At 42.1% G+C, this 18,909-nt stretch overlaps 1 protein-coding gene across 9 annotated transcripts in view; it reads left to right on the forward strand.

Moving 5' to 3' along the window:
• The window catches only part of STARD13 (StAR related lipid transfer domain containing 13), a 302,366-nt gene that overhangs the window by 239,467 nt on the left and 43,990 nt on the right, over nt 1–18,909 (forward strand). For all 9 annotated transcript variants that reach the window (XR_004778000.2, XM_035542439.2, XM_035542430.2 and 6 more), the window contains 2 exons: nt 16,731–16,802; nt 18,792–18,873. Coding sequence is in view for 4 of the 9 variants with exons in the window: in XM_035542439.2 (XP_035398332.1) it covers nt 16,731–16,802; nt 18,792–18,873 (154 nt within the window). In the remaining 5 variants the exon portion in view is untranslated. The remainder of the gene's footprint in view (nt 1–16,730; nt 16,803–18,791; nt 18,874–18,909) is intronic.

The following is an 18,909-nucleotide window of genomic DNA, read 5'->3' on the forward strand; positions in this document are numbered from 1 at the left end:
GAGGCTACTTTTAGTAATTGCCTTTTGCTTGGAGTTGCAGAGAGATTAATGAAAACCCCGAAACTCTGTTCCCAAAAATAGAGTCAGCAAAGGAGCATCACAGCTATAATTTTCACCTTTTGGCATCGTTGGCTCCCTATACATTCTCTAGTGCAGGTAAAGCAGTGGGGTCCAGGCAGCTCTGTTTGGGTTATTGTTTGGTTTTAAAGGTGAAGCCCTACCAGAAAATAAGGAACTGTAATTTTCAGTTCTCCAGTGTGATTACTTAATAGTAAGTGAGCTTTGAAAGCATTACAGAGTTGTCACAGGCTACCATGGGCCCAGGATTTCTAGCTACCATTACATAGTAAAGTGATACTGGAAAATACAGCCCATCTCCTACATCAAAGTACCTTTGTCATTTGTTCAGTTTTAACCAGTGGTTTCAGAGCAACAAGTGGGCTCTTAAGATGGTTATTAAAAATCTTTAACTTCCATTTTGCTGAGATTTCATTGTCAGATTTGGGCTTCTCCTTTTGAAAACCAAGCCAGGTGTTTTTACAGTAAAATCTGTAGGCGACACCATCTTTTATAGGGAACTGCTTGCTTTCTGCTTCTGTTTCTGTCTGGAGAACAACTTATCTCATCATGCTTCTGGCATATCTGAGGCTAGACCCTGCCAAAATCTGAAAGTGAAATAAACCATCAAAAATGTCAGATTCTTGAAAGTGCAGACCAAGGTCAAGCCTAGAAAAAGGCTAGGCTTGGAAAATAAAATACTTAGCCTTGAAAGTGTACACAACCCATTTTCTATCTTTGTTTTTTGTCTGTATATCCCATTACTGTAGCACTGGACAGGCAAAAGTGCCTCGTGTCCTGGCCACATACACTCATTCTCCTGACCCGGAGGGGACATGAAGCTAGACCGGCCGCTGGATCCTGCTCTTCATGGGGCGCACCCGGAGATGGGAAGGGCTCATCCCAAGCCGATCCCGGAGGTGGCGCAGCCACCGGCAGGGAGCTTCCAGCTGGCACAGCTCCGGGTGGCCCTGTGCCCCCGGGGACAGCTCCCACCTTGCACTGGAGGTGACATCTGAAGCAGGGAGGTGTCCTCACACAGTCCCTCTGGGGAAGGACAGCCGCCATTGTTCAAGAATTTGTTTTTCCAAAGACCAAATGGAAATTTTGCTGGACGACTTGCACCTCAGTCCCCAAGATTTTGAATAGCAGCCATCTCTCATCTCTTCTTTAAACACTCAAAGGCACGTTGCCTTCCATCTCCTTAATCCATTGTAAATTTACTTCTAACAGCTACTGCCAAAATACAGTATGGCACTTGCACAGCACATGCTTCTTCGGCGGTGAGCACAAAGCGGCTTCTGTTCAGGGGGAATATGTTGCAAGCCCATGAGTGACACACTGTGAGTGCTGAAGATTATGAAACATATTCTGAAACTGAGCAAGCCATAAACACTTCATTTTTCAGAAATAGCCACGTTATTTCTGTCATTCTGCTTGGCAAATCTACGTACATAGATCTTGGTGTATCCACGTAGCACACGTTGAACAAGAACCAAGTGCTAAAACAGCGATGTGCCAGCAACGCTGCAGTGTTCAGAGGAAATATTTCAACACTCTTCTGGGTTTTTATAAAATCCCATGATCTCTTTTTTGTTTATTTTTACTTCGCTAGCCTCTCTCTTGGACTAAATTGACCTCAGACTATAGCATGGAGTTGTATCCATTGATCTCTTAGTGAGTGGTCTCTAAATGATCAGGAGTCGGGTTGTGGCTCAGGATAACTAATATCTCCAAGCAGGAAATATCAGTTAGAAGGACAAGTTTCTTACGTCTGCCATGGCCAGATTCTGTTGTGAAATGACTAAGTTTAGAGATCAGCTGAAGGCTGGACCAAGTCGTTAATGACGCTAAAAAAGTTCCTATCTGATATCCGAGCCCCCAATCATTGAAGGCACACAGGAAAGACAACCAGCTCCTACAAGGTAGCTGTTGGTCCTCGTGTACTTCGAGCACATTTTTGAGCACAGCACACACTTCAGCATATCGCATCTCACAATTTTCCTTCCTGAGGAAGGAAGAGCTTTTATTCCCATTTTGAGTTGAAGTGTAAGTGTTAAGTGACGTGAGCCGTTTCCCACTGAAAGTCTGACTGAGCAAGGAATTAGTCATTACTTTCCAAACATCTAGCTGGTAGCACTGCGAGGTGACAAAACCATCTTTGCCTACAGCAGGCATGTGGCGGTTCAGACCAGTGAGGATGTGCTCCCTAGCAGTGGGAGCAAAGGGACTCAGCCCGTGAGGTGGCAACTGAGACTGCCCAATGGATTTCCCGTCAACTATTAAAGGATTAAGAAATAGTTGAAATTCAGCCAGGAGGTTAAAAAGTGCCAGGGTCTGTATTCCACTGACGTTTGCACAGCCAACCCTTCCGTATTCCCTCTTATTATCCAGCTAGAGACGTTACATGAACATATGATATAGTGGTTTTGTGCTTTGGTGTCTCCCACTGTCCACCCCATAGACCCAGTTTCTGGTAGGTCTTCAGCCTTCCTGTTGTCTTCTTCCAGGGTAATACATGCCACATAGCTGAAGGGCAGCCTCCAGCTTTATAGAGTGATAACTGCAAACATCTAACTCACCTAAGCTCTTTCATGCTATTGGATAAAAGAACAATTTACGTCTTTCCTGCTCGTAGCTAAAAAAAGTGTGGAGCGATGTAGACCTGGGTGGTGTGCTAATTAGTTCTTTGCTAATTCTGCTTTATTGCTGGCAATGATTACTGTCAAGTAATTACAGGGTTCCTATGAGTCTGGCTTCCATTTGCTCTGTGGTGTAACACGGGTAAGGAAATGAGAAATGTCAGTACTATGGATACCCAGTGTTATTTCTGCTATAGCTGAATTTCATGTTATAGGCAACAGTTATTTCGTGCAATTGTTTTAATAGCTGGAAACAGACCTAGGTGAGCTGCAGAGTGGAAAACCTGTATTTCTACTACATTAAAAGTCTGTTTTGTACTTGAAGGAGCACATAAAACCCCCACGGCCTTCTATAAAAAATATGCATGGAAAGGAAACTAGAGACTTCAGCCAAAGTACTAAAAATAATAACTATACCAACATAGCCAAGTTGTCTGTTCCTTCTTCCCTCCAGTATGAATGAATAAATGTTTATGTACAGCTATCATGTAGGAATTGCTTTAGCATGATTTTTGTATGTTGCTCTGTAGCTGCATGGATTTCATTACAAAGGGACTAAGCAAAAGAAAACTGTGACTTCTGTGAAGAAAAATCCTGAGGGTATTTTAGCTCAGGTATCAAGAACATTTCAGTTCATTGGTAAAAGTGTTTGCTCTGTAATCTTCCCGTCGTGTTTTCTAAGCATGTTTAGGTGTGTATGTGCCCAAGTGCTGCAGTCCTAATCTTTCATTCCTGAAGCCACGTGGTGTCAGAAGGCAGGGTCAGATGAAGGGAAATCAAAGGTGTGTAGGTGCTTGAATAGGCATGTGAGAGTATTTAACTTTTAAAATTTCTGAAGATCTTCCACTCTACCAGTTAGCAAGTTTAAATATTCTTAAAATTCTGCCCTTTGAGTTCCCCATGTTGATATTAAAAATTATTTGCGTCTATTCAGTGAAATTAAACAAAATTTCCATCATGTGATGGGTGATGAAAACTGTCTGTCCAGCTGTCTGAACAGTAGTTCTACTGCTACTGTTCAACAGGCGTTTTAGTTTGAGGACTTTCCCACATGTAGTACTGGTTTTGAGTTCAAGAGAAATGTTTGGATGACATTTTTGTAAAAACGGGTGCCTTTCTGAAGGCAGAGTGATGGAAGATTTTCCGTTTTTAGTAAGCGAGTAATTGTTTCCTTTAATTTCTTTGTTTTTCCCCTGATTCTATCAGGATCCATGTATAGCCATGTAATTAGGGGCTCTGGACAAGATCATGCTGAAGCACACACTAGTGTGACTCCACTGTTTTTACAACACTGCAAAGCAAAGGGTAAAATTTAGTTTACAATAACATCTTTATGTATTTCATCAATCCATCACAAGAAATAACTTTAAAATTAGTAGAACTGTTGAACAAAGGAGCTTGTCTGGTCCAACCCTGCTCGTGGCAGAGCCAACTTAGCACATCATGTCACATCGTATACTGACAAAGGATCAGCCTAAGTCCAGAAAGGACGATGGGCCACGCTCAGAATGAACAGTTAAAGAAAACAACTGTGCTTATGATTAATTTACTGATTTTTCATTTCTTCGTATGGTGACAGGAAGACAGCCTGGCAGCTCTCATTAGTAATATTCTTGTAGTAAATAGCAGCTGAAAAAAGTGTTTAATAGATATGCATGTTTGATGTTTAATGATCTCAGGAATAATAATAATAACAATAACAATAATAATAATAATAATAATAACGGTAATAATAACAATAATAATAATAATAATAACAACAATGTAGATATCTACTAATTATGTTCACTTTCATTTTATAATTATTCTTAACTAACAGTCTTGAGGCACGAAGAAATGTTAATAATGTTGTTATACTTGAGTGATCATAATTACAGTATGGTGAATCAGAGGACGTCATCTGGGTTTGTAGGTACAGCCTTTGTCTGTATTTTTAGGATAATGTCAGCCCTCCTGTTGCTGGGTTGTGTGTGGATGACAACTTCTTCAGATTGTGTGAACAACTGACATTCTGCTGTTAAGGATTTTGTTTTTTTTTTCAGAAGAAATGCACAGAATATCTTTTCGATAGGTCTTTTAATGGAAGGAGCTAATAAGGAAACAGTGGGATCTAAAGACAGAGCCGCTCATAGTGTTCATCAGCTGATAACAACAGCTAATACTGATAACTCCAGGTGGGAGCTTGGCACTTTGCAGTACATTCTCTGTGCACAAGCCATGGATCTGGACCTCTGTCTCAAATATTTCAGCTCTTCCATTTGTGCTGTATCTTATCAATGTTTCCTGCAGTACAAATTACTCTTCTCACTCAGAACTCCAAAAGAAATTACTTTAATCTTAATTTACAATAAACAAGAACTGAGGAGTCTTTTTTATTAATACATCAAAGTATTATCTCCAAGGGGAGTTAGCTTCACAGTGATGTTCAGTGTTTAATATAAATTCACAGCATGAAGACCACCTCAGATGGGTAGAGGTTCTCTGATGTGTATCTGATTGCCTGCGTGTAATTTGAACATCTACAGCACATGAAGGGCATAATCAAACAATAATTAATATGGTGATAAGGAACTACGTTTTATACTACTTATTTGCATAATTCGGGGAGAAAGTCTACTGTGACAACATGTATCTTCTGGGGGAATGTTTACATTTTCACTCCTATTATAACATGAAGCATCCTCCTGCATTCCATAGCGCCTTTCATCTGAGGAGCTCCAATTACTGTTTGACCAATTAACTTCAGCACCGCACACATACAAACCACGTTGGGTATCGTGGCACGATGTTTAAGTCTCAGACTTGACCTACAGCTTAGGACACTGAGTTTGAAAACCCTGGCTTCCAGAGACATTAAATCTCTGTCCGTGAGTGGAGTTCTGATTCCCCATGGGAGCAGAAATAATGCTCAGACCCGCGCTGCTCCCTCATGGGAGCCCTCTGAATGTCAGGCCGCTCCAGAGACCTTGGGCATCTTGTGTGCTGCTTGAATTCAAGCTGTCTGCAAATCTCCCCTGGCCTTGCAAGAGATGACATTTACAAAAGCTTGCAGGGACAGGGGGTAGCTGAAAGCTGCGTGTAGTGGGGTCCATCTGTTGCATCCCACGTCAAAACAAGTCTCAAGGGCAGAGTACCAGACCAAACACCTTGTACAATTCATGTGCACTGAAGAAACGTGCCTTGTGTATAGATGAAAGAATTTATTACTAGTGTAATTAAAGTATTAGCAATCTAATCAAAGAGTTCACATATAAGGAAAATAATTCTGAATACTTATAATTTCAAGTTTTCAGATATGGCTACTTTCCCATAATGGTACAGTTAGAATTGATACATATATGCTTCCTATTCACTAGGCTGCTCTTTTGTGTTGTGCTTACCCTTCCTGTGACTCTCTGGGTCTTAAAATCAATGGCGCTAATCTTCCTCAAGAAGAAAAGCAATACAGAATAGCTTACAGCAAGTGGGCACCACTGAGCAGGGCCTGGCTCCCGTCCTCTCTGCACCCTCCCTTCAGGGATTTAGGGACATGGACGAGATCCCCCTGAGCCTCCTCTTCTCCAGGCTGAGCAGCCCCAACTCTCCCAGCCTCTGCTCACAGCAGAGATGTTCCAGCCCCTTCTTCATCTTGGTGGCCCTGCTTTGGACTCTCTCCAGGTCTTCTTTATACTGGGAGGCCCAGAACTGGACTCAGTACCCCAGATCTGGCCTCACCAGTGCTGAATCTCTGCTGATCTGCTGGCAACATTTTGCCTAATGCAGCCCGGGATACTGTTAGCATTTTTTGTGGCAAAGTCATCTTGCTGGCTCATGTTCAACTTGGTGTCCATCAGGATGCCCAGGTCCTTTCCCGCAAAGCTGTGTTCCAGCCTTTTGGACGGTCACTTGCTCTTTCACTCTTCAAAAATAGTGATTCATTAGAACATACATAACTTGAATATAACATGAATAGCTACATATGGGTACAATGCTGCAAGGACTACTTATTATTAATATCTATTAGCTATGGCGGTATCTCTGGTATGCTGTAAAAATTGCTTTACAGCATATGTGGGTGGCAATTGAGCATACACTTGAAGGTTTTCTAAACACCAGCTGGACTCAACATTTCTCTTTGAAATATGAGCTCAGAAGCTATTTTGGTGTTCAGGCCACTCTTTGCTCCATTCTACATAGAAGTTTAGATGCAGCCTAGATCTCTTCACTTGGAAACCTGAAGGCATAAGATGAAAGTCTGTTTTCAAAATCTGGCCTGTAGTGACTCTACGAGTCATCAGAAGTTTTGGAATAGATCCCAGAGGATGAGATTGTTACCCCTTCTCTACCTATCTGATAATATTCCTTCCACATTAAAGATACAATATATTTTATAGTAGAGCCTTTAAATACTCACATTTTCCATAACTTCATCCAAACACATTTTTAGGTGGACATACAGTGCTTATGCACCACTATCAAAGCCCTGTTAATTCTCAAGTCAGCGGTGCTAAACCCATCACTTTTTGAATGGCCTGCCAAATAGGTGGGAAGGGCAGCATGGTGCTGGAGAACAGGTGGGTAGTACTCTATCCTCAGAGCTTGTGCTAAGCAATACTCATGAGTGCTGTCAGAAGGCAGGAAAAGGAATATAAATCCTATTGAAGAGGGGGGTGGATGTGACGGGAACCAAGCTCTTAATCATTTCTGGCCATTAGCAATACCAGAGTATTTTTCCTAAGATGAAAGGGAGGAGAGCCTGGTGTCCTTGTCAGCTCCCAGTGTATATATATATATATATATATTATTTGAATTTTATCTAGCTCATAAATCCCACTGGTAGTTTCAGCTGGATAAAGAATTCTTCTTGTTTCTTGTCATAAACTGCTGCAGCGTTCTTTTATGCAGCTGCCACATTTCATCCTAATGCAGCTGCATTTCACCCACGGATGTAGTGATCCCTATATATAACTTTCACATCAGTTTTTATAACCATTTAAAGTGCCTCAAGATGAGATGTGGGATGCAAGCTATTGTTTTATTAGTGTCATCACAAATTACTGCATTGTACAAATCAATTGTAAGCTGAGAAGAAAAGCAATTTCAAAGTGATATTTGAAGATAGGGAGAGATTTTGGGGGTTAGGAGGGATTTATAATCCTGATTTAGGAAATTTGAAAGGAATATGGCAAAAAAAAAGGAAACACTAGCATGGAGTAAGGTTGCATAAAGTGGATGGATATGTGGAACAGTGGGTAGCAAAAATGTCAGAGTAACGGATGGCAGAAAGTTAGTTTTAAAGGAGTTTGGAGTAGAAGATACAGAAAAAATGAGGAGAAAGAGAAATCAGCAGTAAATAGAAGTGATCATGATGATAAACAGCAAAGACCTGGAGAGAATGCTCAAGGAAGAGCTGGATCGCTTGGTTTGATCACATAGCTGAACCACATAACATAGACATGACTTTTCAACATCCTTCGGCTCGGTTAAACATCTTTGCTGTGTTTATAGTGTTATGAGACTTTCAAATATTAAGACAAGTTGGTGTCCATACCTCACTGCATTCTCATATGCAGGTGCCTTGCTGTGCCCAACATGCCGTCCCCTGTACCTCTAGAGTTACTTAGAAATCTACATAAGGGAAAAATTCCCTGGGGAGCTGATTTGAGGCTAAAGACTCTTAGGGACACTGATGGCTGCCTGGAAGGGAGGCTAATGACTCTGAACCAGGAGTCCCTCAGGTTACTTCTTGCTCCTGAGGTCTTTATGTGTCCCTATGCCTCCGCTGGCTTGTTCTGCTTGCTGCTTTAACAGCCCTTGCAAGTCACCTCTTCACTTACACTTGTGGAGTGGGGTACATTGTGCAAAGGTCTCTCCGCAAACTGTTTTCCCTGATCTCGTGTTGCCATTTGCATAGCTTCCTTCACGTTGTTAGCATGAGTGGAAGTGGTGCGCTATATGCCTAGCTCTGATGAGATCTAGATGTCAAAAATACTAATATAGACACAATCTTGCCAGACCTGTGACTTTTCATACCTGGTGAACCTGCTGTAAATTTCAGGCCTACCAGTTTTAACCAGTATCGTGTTAATTCAGGAAAGGATGAGCATAGTCCTTTTCACCCGAAGAGGAGCTAAATTCCTAATTCCTGGCCAGAACGACACACCTTTCCTCTTGGGAAATGTAGTCTTGCCAAAGGTGAAAGGCTGATGAGAAGTGTCCCATCCCAGTGGCACTGTGCAGAATTTGGTCATAGTAGGTAACAAAAGAATTGTCACAGTTGATCGAAGAAATAGTTCACATAGTCCCAGACTATGTCTGAGCACAGTGGCTCAGAAGGAAAAGCTATACAAGGGGTCATCTAGCCAGGAAAAAATAATCTTATAATGCTGTCTTTAGTTTGGTTTCATTTATTCTATTCTGGAGAATCCTTTTCCAAATCTGAGGTGGTAGCAATGGGTACTCAGATAAGACAGTTCAGTTTTGAGCCCACTCATCTCCTGATCCCAGTGTCCTTTGGCAATGAATTTCATAGATTCCTTTTTAAAAAAATACTTTATCAGTTCAGATTGCCTTATTTCTTTTTCATTCCTCCCTTTTCATTAATCTTCCTGCCCTTGTGCTACAAGGCAGAGTGAATAGAAGCTCCCAATTTCCTATTTTTGTATTACCCATGATTTTGTACCCTTTTATCATAACCCTTCCTTATTCATCTGCTCTCCGAGGTAAACAGTCCCAATCTTTTCATCTCTCGGCATATGAGATTTTTTTTTTCGTGTCCATAAATAATCATGCTTCTCACTTTCAGCCTTTCTAAGAAGTCAAAGCATGAATGGACATCATCTGACTATTATTCACCAAGTGTAAAGAACTACAGAGAAAGAAACAACTCATGAGCTTGAAAGGATATTTTTTTTCTATTGACATTTGAATTATTTTCAGCCACAGTAGTTTAAAAGGTCCATATTTTATTGTATTATTACTGGTACCACAATACTCTGCAAAAGCTTAATGTCTATTAAAATAATGCTTTGACAGCTTTATTTGTTCCTTGCTTGCAAAACATAACCTTGCCTCTAATAGTAATTATACAGCATGATATAAAATAATTCCAATGAAATTCCACTTTTGAAAACCTTATTACCAGGATTTATTGAAGAGTACACACCGTAGTGTAGTAAAATAATACAAATTCATTGTATGGTTATGTTTTATTTTATTTTTGATAGATTTGTGCCATAAATGGTAATTTTATGGGTGCACGGTACAATTGCCTTTGCATTATTATTCGAATTCTTCTGGAAAAGTCCTGCAGAGTGGAAGGAAACAGGGCAAACCAGAAGAGCTCTACCTGAAAGTCTTCCCTCAAATGGAGTTCTTGGGAAATTATGCTAAAAGCCTAAATCATTTCACAGACACCATTATACTTTGCACAAAAATTTATACCATCCTATAAATAAAACTTAAGACTTTTTCCTTTTAAATTCTGGTGCATGAAAATGTTACAGAAAATGTTGTCTGTCTTTAGTAAATTGCACGGGGCTTTTTCTTTAGGGAACACGAGAAGCTTTATATTTTTCCATGATCTACAGCAACCTGCCTGCTGTAGATGTGACCTGTGTAGATGTTTTGCTGTGAATTTCCTGCGTGACCTTGGAAAGTCATTTGTTCTCATATTTGTAAATATTTTCCTGTTATTTACAATTCAGCACCTAAACCGTACCATGAGGCTGATTTCTTAGCTCCAAAGTGGCTTTGAAAATGCCATTCAGTGGAAACCTATCAGCCTTCAGTGTTATGTAGTAGCTGGGTGACGATGAAGTGATGCATTCAGGTATCAAAACTTCAGAAATTTGGCAATCTCCAGACCAGATTTCTAAGGGTATTAGTACTTGAGGAGTAACATAGCCATATTTGTATGGGCAGTTAGGGTCATGCACCTAATTAGAGTCATGCACCTAATTCCCACCAGCCTCCTCTCTAACTTGCTTGTGTACTTTTGAAGTGCTTCAAATCCCCATCTGAAAAAAACAGAATAATAGTAGCATGGGTCACTATCTTAAAGATGACGATATATAGGGGTAGGAGAGCAGCGGGGGCCATTAAAGTATCCTGACCTGGGCAGCAAGAAGCTGAAACACGCTGGGCCTGTTCTCATACGGCTTCAGCCTGAACTGAGCCTTCCTTCAGAAAAGAAGCACTCTGCCCTCATGAGCGCTCTTCTGGGAAGTCATCAGGCTGGTGGCATGGCTTATTTGTGACGTGGTGGGTGTATGGGGCATCAAGGCCAGCTAGGCGAGGCCGAAGCTCCCCCACACACACAGTGTGTCCAGCTGCCCCGAGCGTGCCTCAGGTGTAAGGCATGGTCAAAGTCTCGTCCCCAGTAGTAGTCTCTGGCTCACCTTTCACACAGGTCCACCGGGACTCTAAGAGTAAAGGGTGTTGCTATCTGGCCTCAAACAACAGTTGCAAAAGAGACCTCTCAAAAAGAGACCTGAGACCTTTTTCTACCTAACAGACCAAGCTTTTGGCTTCTAGTGAAGCTCACTGATGCGGCTGCACCATAAAACAGACTCTTTTCCATTGACTTGATCAATTGTTTTCACTAACACTCCTAGATATTTTAGCTTTAACCTAGTAAATTAGATTTAAGTGGTGAGTAATATAGGGGAAATAAAAAAAGAGAGCATAAATAGTGATTTGTTACAGGCAGCTGAATAATAAAGGTTATCACACATAAAGTTGACATAAACACAATAGATGAGGTAATTATGTACCTTATTTATTCTTGTTGCAATTTCTTTTGCTACATCATGCAAAGGGATATCTGAATCTTAAATTAAAATTATAGGGGAAAAAAAAGGAGAAACACCAAAAGAGAATACAGAGGAGACAGAGGGATAATAGCAGAAAGGCAGAAATAAGATGACAGTCGCTGATGTCTGGATGGGAAAAGTTAAATGACTGTACTAACTGATATTTATGGACAGTGATAAGGTCCCAAGCTGTAAAATGAATTTACTTACGTGATTTTTTCTTGACTGAGCGATTTTAACCAAACAGATCTTTAGACAGTTCTGCTTTTCTTCATGTGAGGAAGGACTGTCCCCATGGTTAGGTTTTCTTCAGCTAGTTAAAATGCATCTAATGTGGACTAAATTACACCCTTGGAGGTTAGTTTTCTGCCAGCTTAGAGGGTTGAGCTGGATCTCCAGTGGGTTGGCCAAGAGCTGATATGTCATGAAAGGAAACAGAAGGAGTCAGTGGAGTGAGGGCAGGCAGGGTAGGATGTCCCTATCAGGGACAGCTAACTCTTGGAGTTTCCTTCTGGTGTTGGGCACCATTCAAGCAGTTTGTGTAGAATTGTAAGTACTGAGAGAGAGAAAGACTGCAAGCAGCCATCTCCGTTTCAGCCCCAGAATAGCCAGAGCATTCACAGGGTGTGTGGGACACAAGCGCAAACCTGCTTAACACCAAGCATGGGCTTGAAGCCACATCCCAGCTGTGCTCTCACCATCTGGTAAGTTTCCTGGGTGAACCCCTCTGTCCCTGTTTCACTCTACTTATGTCTTAAATAAATCCAGAAAATGGATAAAAGATTTGCACTTCAATCCCTATTGTGTGATATCACCATCTCTGATAAGCATTTAATTTGATATGCAGTGAGACAACTCCAGGAAGAAAGACTGAGAAACAATCCCAAAGGAATAAAAAAGCAAAACCCAATGGCTTGGCTGATCAAAGAGGAGTGTGGCAAAATATAAAGCTGATGATTTCATATATGTACTGATAGGTTTTGGTGAAGCAGGGGGCAACTTCTGGGGAGCCTCTGGGGTGAGACGTGAGGAAGCTCAGCAGTGACATTTGTGCACAGGGGACTCTGCACACACCTCCTGACAAAAGCTGGTAAATGAGGGGGACATGAAGGCCACGAGGAGGTCATCAACCTCATCGTTGTGGACATGGCACTTAGGGACATGGTTTAGTTTTGGTCTTGGTAGTGTTAGGCTGACGGTTGGACTTGATGATCTTAAGGGTCTTTTCCAATCTAAATGATTCTGTGATTCCTCCTCACATGATAATATGATATTCACGTATAATATATTCACATATGACACATGATATAGATAAATGATTCTGTGATCTCCTCACAAGTGGGGCTGGAGGACTTTTGAAGGTGTGAACATCAGTTATAACTTGTTACCAGTAGAAAAGAGTAATGGAAAGAGAAACTTGTTTCTTGTCAAGCTTTAACTAAAAGCTGAAAAAAAACCAGAGAACTCCAGTTCTGTGAGACATACTGATGCACGTCAGTATTTGTGACTGAGTTATTACCCAGTCTTACTAATGAACTATTGCCATTAGCTGCTGACCAAGCAAGTGGGAAGCAGTAGGAAAATTATCCATGACTTTCTTTTCAGTCAGGAGAGCAGTATGGAAGTGCATAAGCGGAAACTCACCATCATGTGTACTGTGGGCCATGCCGCCCCACAATTTCATTTTCCCAAATTCCCTAAGCAGAATCTTGGAGATCTTGTCCCTGGGGCAGATGCTGGGCTGGTGGGGGCTCACATGATTCTGGGAGAAGCTGTGGCTCCTGGTGAGCATTAAGCACAAATGTAGGATCTCTTCTCATTGTGACAACCCTTCTCTGTGCTGTTGACAACCTGTGAACACGTGGCTTTCCAGGTGCTTGCAGGGTTGCACCAAGACAGCACAGCTACTGCTGGTTGCCTTTGACACCTGCATTAGCCTGGACATCGGAGCAGCACTAGACCAATGCTTTCAAAAGTATTTCTGCAACCCTTCATTGACATCTTCAGTAAGGTCTTTTTCGTTCTGTACTCATCTCTTCCCAAATAAGTCTTCGCTGGTGGTTAACTAGCAAGTAGCAAAAAGCAAATATTAGAGTGTATGCACAGAAAGAGAATGTTAAATCGAGCATCTCAAATTGTATTTTATGCATTGCAATAGCCAGTAATGAAAAAAATGTGTATTGCATACTGAACTGAAACTTGGATTACATGCCCAGAGTGAGATAATAGAAATCACCTCTTGTCTCTGCTGAGGAGCAAATACTTGTTCGTGCCTTTTCACTCAAACTACATTACCAGCCAAGAGGGGAATGGCTGGAACAGGTGCCTTTAACCAGAAGAAATTCACTGATGTGAACGGAGTCATCCTTTTGGCTGGGCCAATAGCATATTGCACTGCTGTCCTCTGAATAAGACCAAAAATATAAGAGAGAAGGGAGGTAACTGGGCATTACCCATATACGTGTCTGAGACTCAGTGTGCTGGAAGCTGATTTAGCAAATCGTGTTCAAGGCTGAATCTGGTTTTTTTGAAGTGATCATTCAGAAAATTAGAATACTCCCAAGAGATGCCTTCATGGAGGAGATGGAGTCAAAGATTTGAAGGCAGAAGTTAATCCATCAATCATTTTGAGTTTGAGTGGGCTGCAGGGTGTTACAAACAGCCTCTAAAAACAATAGCCTCCAACAAAAACTGAACGGGTAAGGTTTGCTTTCCGTGCTTATTCCCTATAATCATTCACCCACTGCAACCTGAGATTTTTTAGACCTCACTTGGTCTGCAGGAAGATTCCTCAGCAAGATCCTGTGAGCAGCCAACTGCAAAAAACACTGAAATATGATAAGCATATAAGAGCATTAAATGGTAGCATTCTCCATCACCCACAGCCTCTGTTAGTTGTGCTTCCAGGCCAGATGAAGCTAGAATGTACGTACAGCTGTTATGAGTTGTAAAATACATTTTGAAATGGGATTGATTCATCTGTGTTTCATGAGATTGAATTAAGCAAAAGAAAAAGTATAAAGGCTTGTCTTTTTTCCAAGCATTTAATAAAAATATTCAGCCTCACTGGAACATAATAGAGATGTACTTTCGGCACACAGATGTGCAGTAGTGAGAGCCACATTTTATGTAAGCTGCTCATTCTTTTGTGCGGTGTTAAGAACTGAATGTACTTTCATACTCCATTTTTTGGCCTTAACATGAGCTAATGTCAAAGCAAATGAAGACCTGGTGGTAAATCCTTTTCAGCACTGCTAATGATTGTTGCTATTGCAGAGCTGTTCCTGGCTGTCTCATCGTCTTTGGGAAATTGGGCTTTTGATAAGTAGGCCTAACACTCTGAATTTTTATTTCTGCAACAAAATTTGCTGGTGTGGTTCAGTGTTTAGAGGATCAGAAAAAGGTGTGTGGGTCACGTACTGCAGAGTGTATTCAAAGCAGGTTTTATGGTGAGCTTCAGTGGGTAAAGTCATTAGGGGTATAATGAGTGATTTGAATGGGGTTGCACAGGGAAAACTTCATGCCAGCAACCCCTATCTATAAAAATGCATTTTAGTGCAAAACAGATTTATGACTGGCATTTTTTTGCATGCAAGGCAAAACATGGAGAAGAACAACTGAGCCTGATTTTATTCTTCCAGTTCCGTTGCTTGTTTTATATTTAGGTTTTCATATTATGGCTGCCTAGATTTTATAACTGCAAATGTGCCCAAACCCTTGATTGATTCATTCAGGTCGAATAATAATCAACATAAATGTCTCCTTTCTTCAACACCTGCACACTCCGTTCCTTAGCCGACACACATCTAAATTTTGCAAGTATAAGAGATGCAGGCACGTGTTTTGACTTTGATTTTGTAAACCAGAACCAGCCAGGTGGTAGATTCTGATCCAGATCTGAGCAGAAAGGAAATGTTGCCCAGGTTTTCTGTCAATCCCCGTGTATCTGGGTGTTCCTCTATTTTCTGCTGTTCTTCTCATGGCTGTGGAAGCAGCCGTACATGCAGGCAGCGTGGGTGCCCACGTGGCAGGGCAGAGATAGATCTGGAGCAGTGCTCTCAGGTCTTGGTAAAATGATCTCGTGGAGCTTGGCAAAAATCAAGTGACCCTAATATCAACATGCACAGGTCACCGCAGAGGTCGGGGAATGTAGTCACTGTCTTGAACATGGTTTTCTTTCATTCCCTTCCCCTCCCCTATCCCTGCTGTCACCCCCAGCTAAGGAGATGCTGTTCTCTTGTCCAGCTGGTCATTCCAGCACCTCCTCCAGGAGGTCAAGATACATCATACCCAGCAAATGCCGCTTGAAAGTGGAAGCCTAGTCCAGCACAAGCTGTGTCTATGCTTCTAAATAGTGGAGAACCGAGGAGAAGATGAGACAAATTGATTCATCTCCAGACTGCTTAGTACTGGCCTTCTCAAGATTTGTCTTGACGAAAGATAACTGAAACAGTCCCAAACAGGCTTGAAAGTGGATTAAAGTGAACGAAGAGCGAGTGGTCTGGGGTGCAGTGCTGGAAGCTCCTGCCAGTCAGTCTCTGTTTCCATCTAGCTGTGTAGACATACCAGCAGCAGTTTATCCCTCCTCTATTAGCAGCCACAAGAGAAAGGCATTGTCAGTAAGTGATTTATCCCACCTATTTTAGACACTACTTTAAGGTGAAATGAATCACCCTTTGCAAGTAACTGTCTCTCTATTGACTGTGGAGGGACTCTACATAATTGAGTTCAGATGGCTAAAGGTAGGAAGGTGCATCCTACCTGGGCAATTTCCCTTCAGTAACACTAACCCTGTCCAGAGCATTCAGTGTCTTTCACATGTGATTTTTCTCTGCAAAAAGTGTTGGAGCAAGAGAAAACCCACTGCAAGTTCTCTGTCATCTCATATCCACCCTGCTTCACCTTCACCTCTCCCCAACATCTTGCCCTTGCGATAGGACACAGGACGACACACCTGGCTGAGCAGCCCTCCTTCCTCGTGGAGGTGATTAAAACTTCGGTGTCTTCATCCCAGGCACCAAACAGCTATGCAAACCCCAGAGCCCTATGGAGTCAGGTGGATTTCTTTGATGGGCTCTATTTTATTTTCTGATGCCGTGAAAAAATACTTCTGAGTGATGACAATGCTTTTAAAGAGGGAGCAGCTATTACCAAGTCTCCTTGCTATTTTCTTGTAATCAAAGAGCTTCTAATGCAAAATAACAACGTGTAAATTATTCTCTTTTCTCTTTTTCCTCAGAAATCGAAGCAAAGGAAGCGTGTGACTGGTTACGTGCAGCTGGATTTCCCCAGTATGCTCAGTTCTACGAGGGTAAGTAGGTTTTTCTGCTCTTTATGCAGTACTGAAAGTGCATTGGGTCCTTGCCAGGAGAGCCTGCAGTCGGCCAGCTCTGCATTTGAGTGAGTTATCGCCACGTCTGGCTGCTTCACAAAGCCTCAGCTGCTGGAGTCATATGAATGCCTAAAGAAAAGTGAGATTCTTGCCTTCATGGCTGCGGAAGAAAAGAGGGGGACACAGTTTGTGTAAACCTCAAAGGTTAACCAAAAGAAGTAAAAAAAAATGCATAGGTCTTTAAAAAAAATAAAGAAAAAACTTCCTGAACTGTCAAAAACAAGATTGAAAATATCAAAAGCTACTGAAAATTTCAATCTTACTGAAAATGAAATTGAAAACTCTGCAAAGTTACCAGAAGTGAATCACTTGAGCTGTGTTTTACATTTGTCCTCCTCTCCCTGCAAAGCAAGAAAAGCAAATATTGCAGTGCTGACTCAAAGCGAATGGTCATGTCCCCATCCTAGCTGCTTCTGGAGTGGGTGGATGATATACAGTCGTCCTCAGGGAGGTGGCATCCTGGAGGACAGGGCGAGCATGTACACTGCTGGTGCCTTCAGGAGCAATTTGAGGACTGGGAGACATTTTTTTCCTGCTCTCTGTCGCTCAGTGCTGAGAGGGAAACTGCAGCTGATCCTCATTTTTTCCGAACTGCCTATTCCCCCTGCCAGAGACACAGAGCCAGCTCAGGACCGCTTGGGCTTATTAGCCAAAGCACAGCTCTGCCAAGCCCCGCTGGACACTGGCCAGGGTCAGCTTGGGTCTGGAGGCTGCACAGCTCCACGCATGGAGCCAAGAAACCTCACAGGTCAGAGCCAGCTCCACGGAGCTGGGAGCAGTGGGAAGCATGGTGCCGAGGACACCTCCTGGAGGCCAGGTGCTGGGTCCCAATGGGGCAGGGTGCCCGAGGACCGGGAGCGCTGGGGAGAGCCATGCAGAGATGCTCACATGGCTCTACAGGAGCCAGGCAGGCTCTGCTAAAGTAGCAAGGAACTAAGATTAATAAACCTTGGCTGATCAAAGCTGACATAGGAGTCACTATCACATTCCTTGGTACCCAGCAGTACCTTTTGTGTCTGCGTTATAATCAGGGTATCTCACATAAAGAAAGGAGAGTTCACTGCATGCCCCAAAGGGATGTGCCCTCCAAAATGCAACTCATGCTGGGCTCCCACAGTTCCTATACAGCCAATATGCGCTCTAGACAGCCAGCGTCTCTGAAAACAAGGTCATTTTTACAGGCATCTATTATGTAAATGTTAAGTACTAGTGTCTGAAAATGCTGGCTGCAGTTCCCGTATCCCAGCCTCGCACTGCGGTACCTAAACACAGCAGAGCAGCCTGGAGTGCAGCCACCACGCTGGAGCCCGTCCCGCTGTTACGGAGCCCACTAATGTGTTGCAGCCATGTCACTTTTCATTACAAATGTCAGCTTCCAGCACACTAGTTTGGCTTTTTAGCAAGTTTTAGGAGTTATAATTCAGTTCGTTTTTTGCTTGTTACTTGAGTAACCCTTTGTCTGAAAACGTTGTTGGGAGTTATATTAAAAGCAAAAAAGCTCAAAATGTTTCTAAAGTCTGTCTAGCAATTCATTAAAGTCACTCTGATGGGAATGGGAATGAGAACCTTATTGCTTATGTGGATAATGCGTGTGTTGGTAATTCTCTGATCTCATTCGTTTGTGTTAGGCACTAGAAAGAGCAGCGAACAATTGAGTATCTTATTAAAGCCAAAGTGAAATAATGTCGCTGTCTCTTTGGTGCGCAGGATGCTCAATTAGACATTTAAGAGAAAAGAAATAATAAGGTGACTGAGAGGGTCACCAATACAGCTAGAAGGAAACCAGAGCTGAGTGAAATCAGTAATGCTAGATTTAAGTAACCAAGTACATGCAAAGCATTTTTGATGTAGACAATGTATTTTCATTTGAATAGCAAGCAGTCATCTTAATATTGTCTCCTTTTTTAGACTCCCAGTTTCCCATTGACATTGCTGCAGTAAAGAAAGATCATGATTTTCTTGACAAGGACCTTGTAGAACCTCTTTGCAGGTAAATGACACCTCAAGTTTCTTTCCTGTTAATGTA

The sequence above is a fragment of the Cygnus atratus genome, chromosome 1 (genome assembly GCF_013377495.2).
Source record: "Cygnus atratus isolate AKBS03 ecotype Queensland, Australia chromosome 1, CAtr_DNAZoo_HiC_assembly, whole genome shotgun sequence".
Lineage (NCBI taxonomy): Eukaryota > Metazoa > Chordata > Aves > Anseriformes > Anatidae > Cygnus > Cygnus atratus.